The following is a 1,932-nucleotide window of genomic DNA, read 5'->3' on the forward strand; positions in this document are numbered from 1 at the left end:
TAGAAATTAAGACCTTATTTAATTGCACAAAGCGAAGTTGCTCATCCTTTAGAAATCCCAAATTCCCTAGTCTAAACCTGAACCATTGACGGAAAAAGTAAAAACGCTTTTTATTTGAAGAATGTTAATCAATTTATTTAAGTATAATACCACCACCACAGGTGACAATTATTTTGCGAATGCACTTCTAACTTCCAAATAAAATGATAATTTTTTTTTTTTGATAAGAATAAAATGATAATTTTAATGAGACAATGATGTTTACCTGTCATTTTTGTGTACATTTGAGAAGCAATTGGATCAATGTTTGTCACTTTTGTGTACATTTGAGAAGCAATTGGATCAATGTTTACCTGTCATTTTTGTGTACGCCATGTCTTGTTTTAAACTAACAAAATATCAATGCCAACAGATTACGAATGCAATGACAAGCTTTTGGTGGAACTCATGTGAAGAACATAAGAAGATGCATTGGGTGTCTTGGGAAAAGATGTGTAAAACAAGGAAAGAAGGTGGTTTAGGTTTTCGAGCTGTTGGTGATTTTAATCAAGCTTTACTCGCAAAACAGGTCTAGAGACTTCTTACAAAACCAAACTCTTTGTTGGCGTGGGTATATAAAGCACGTTATTATCACCGTAAGGATTTTATGGATGCTGTTGTTGGGGCTCGACCGTCTTATGCGTGGCGCAGCATTATCCATGGTAGGGCTCTGCTTGGAAAAGGCCTCATAAAAACCATCGGGAATGGACAAACTACTAGTGTGTGGATTGACAAATGGATCTTTGATAACGTCCTGCGTCGTCCTTTCAACAAACAGTCTCTTTTTGATTTAGATTTGCGGGTTTCAAACCTTATTACCCCCCAAGGCTCTTGGAACCACAATCTAATATCGGAACTGTTTTTTCCACCGGATGTTGTCAGAATTATGTCTTATCCTCCAAATGTGGCTGCAGCAGATAGCTATGTATGGGCTTATAACCGGTCTGGGTGTTACACGGTCAAGAGTGGTAATTGGTTATTGTCTCATTTACAAACTGATCCTACACCTTTATCTGCTCATGACAAGGAGACTTGTATACTTAAAGAGAAGATTTGGGCGATTAAGACTATTCCTAAGATCAAAACGTTTTTATGGAGAGCTTTATCTGGTGCTTTAGCAGTCTCGGTTTGTCTTCAGGCTCATGGTATGAATTCTGCTCTTCAATGTTCTCTTTGTCAAAATGATTTGGAATCCATCAGCCATGTTCTTTTTAATTGTTGGCCAGCGCGAGAAGTTTGGGAGATTGCCAACATTCCCTTACCTTCTCACGGGTTTACAGATTCAACTAATGACAATCTAGCATTTTTGTTGAAAGTTATGAGCAATGATAGTGTTTCACTCTCTATACGTATGGCGATTCCGTGGATCTTGTGGGGAATCTGGAAGCACCGCAATGAAGTTTTATATGCTGGGAAACAAGGTGATTTGAATGCATTGGTAGTTCATGCAATAGAAGAAGCGGAACTGTGGAATAAGTTAAAGGAGACACAACCGCAGCCTCCTCTTGGTACTGGTCTGAATTCTCGCCGTGAGACCAGATGGGTTAAACCTCCCATTAACTTTCTTAAGTGTAATCTTCATGTCTCTTGGTTAAATGAGTCTCATATGTGTGGTGGAGCTTGGATGGTAAGGAATTACCAAGGAGATGCAGTTTTCCATGCGCGAGAAATGTTTCTACCCGCTTCAAATCGTATCGCTGCGGAATTAAGAGGGATCCTTTGGGTTCTACATAGTCTTTCTGACTTGCATTTGGATAACATTGAAATATGGTCTGATTGTCATGCTGCAATTGACGCCATTATTGACCCATCAAATTGGCCAAGGTATCACTCCTTTCTTGACAAGATACATAGGCTAATATCAAGCTTTGGTAAACTTGTGTTTAAGGTGTC

At 38.9% G+C, this 1,932-nt stretch overlaps 2 protein-coding genes across 2 annotated transcripts in view; one reads left to right on the forward strand and one right to left on the reverse strand.

Annotated features, from left to right (window-relative positions):
* The window catches only part of LOC9311641 (alpha-xylosidase 1), a 3,457-nt gene extending 3,371 nt beyond the window's left edge, over positions 1–86 (reverse strand). Inside the window, 1 exon segment of the mRNA XM_021026138.1 lies at positions 78–86. Coding sequence (XP_020881797.1) covers positions 78–86 — 9 coding nt within the window.
* A 1,062-nt stretch (positions 87–1,148) lies between these two features.
* Positions 1,149–1,932, forward strand: part of LOC110228494 — a 924-nt gene continuing 140 nt past the window's right edge. The window contains exon 1 of the mRNA XM_021026139.1: positions 1,149–1,863. Within this exon, the coding sequence (XP_020881798.1) occupies positions 1,187–1,863 (677 nt within the window). The 5' untranslated portion in view covers positions 1,149–1,186. The remainder of the gene's footprint in view (positions 1,864–1,932) is intronic.

This window comes from Arabidopsis lyrata, assembly GCF_000004255.2.
Source record: "Arabidopsis lyrata subsp. lyrata unplaced genomic scaffold ARALYscaffold_5, whole genome shotgun sequence".
Classification (NCBI taxonomy): Eukaryota; Viridiplantae; Streptophyta; class Magnoliopsida; order Brassicales; family Brassicaceae; genus Arabidopsis; species Arabidopsis lyrata.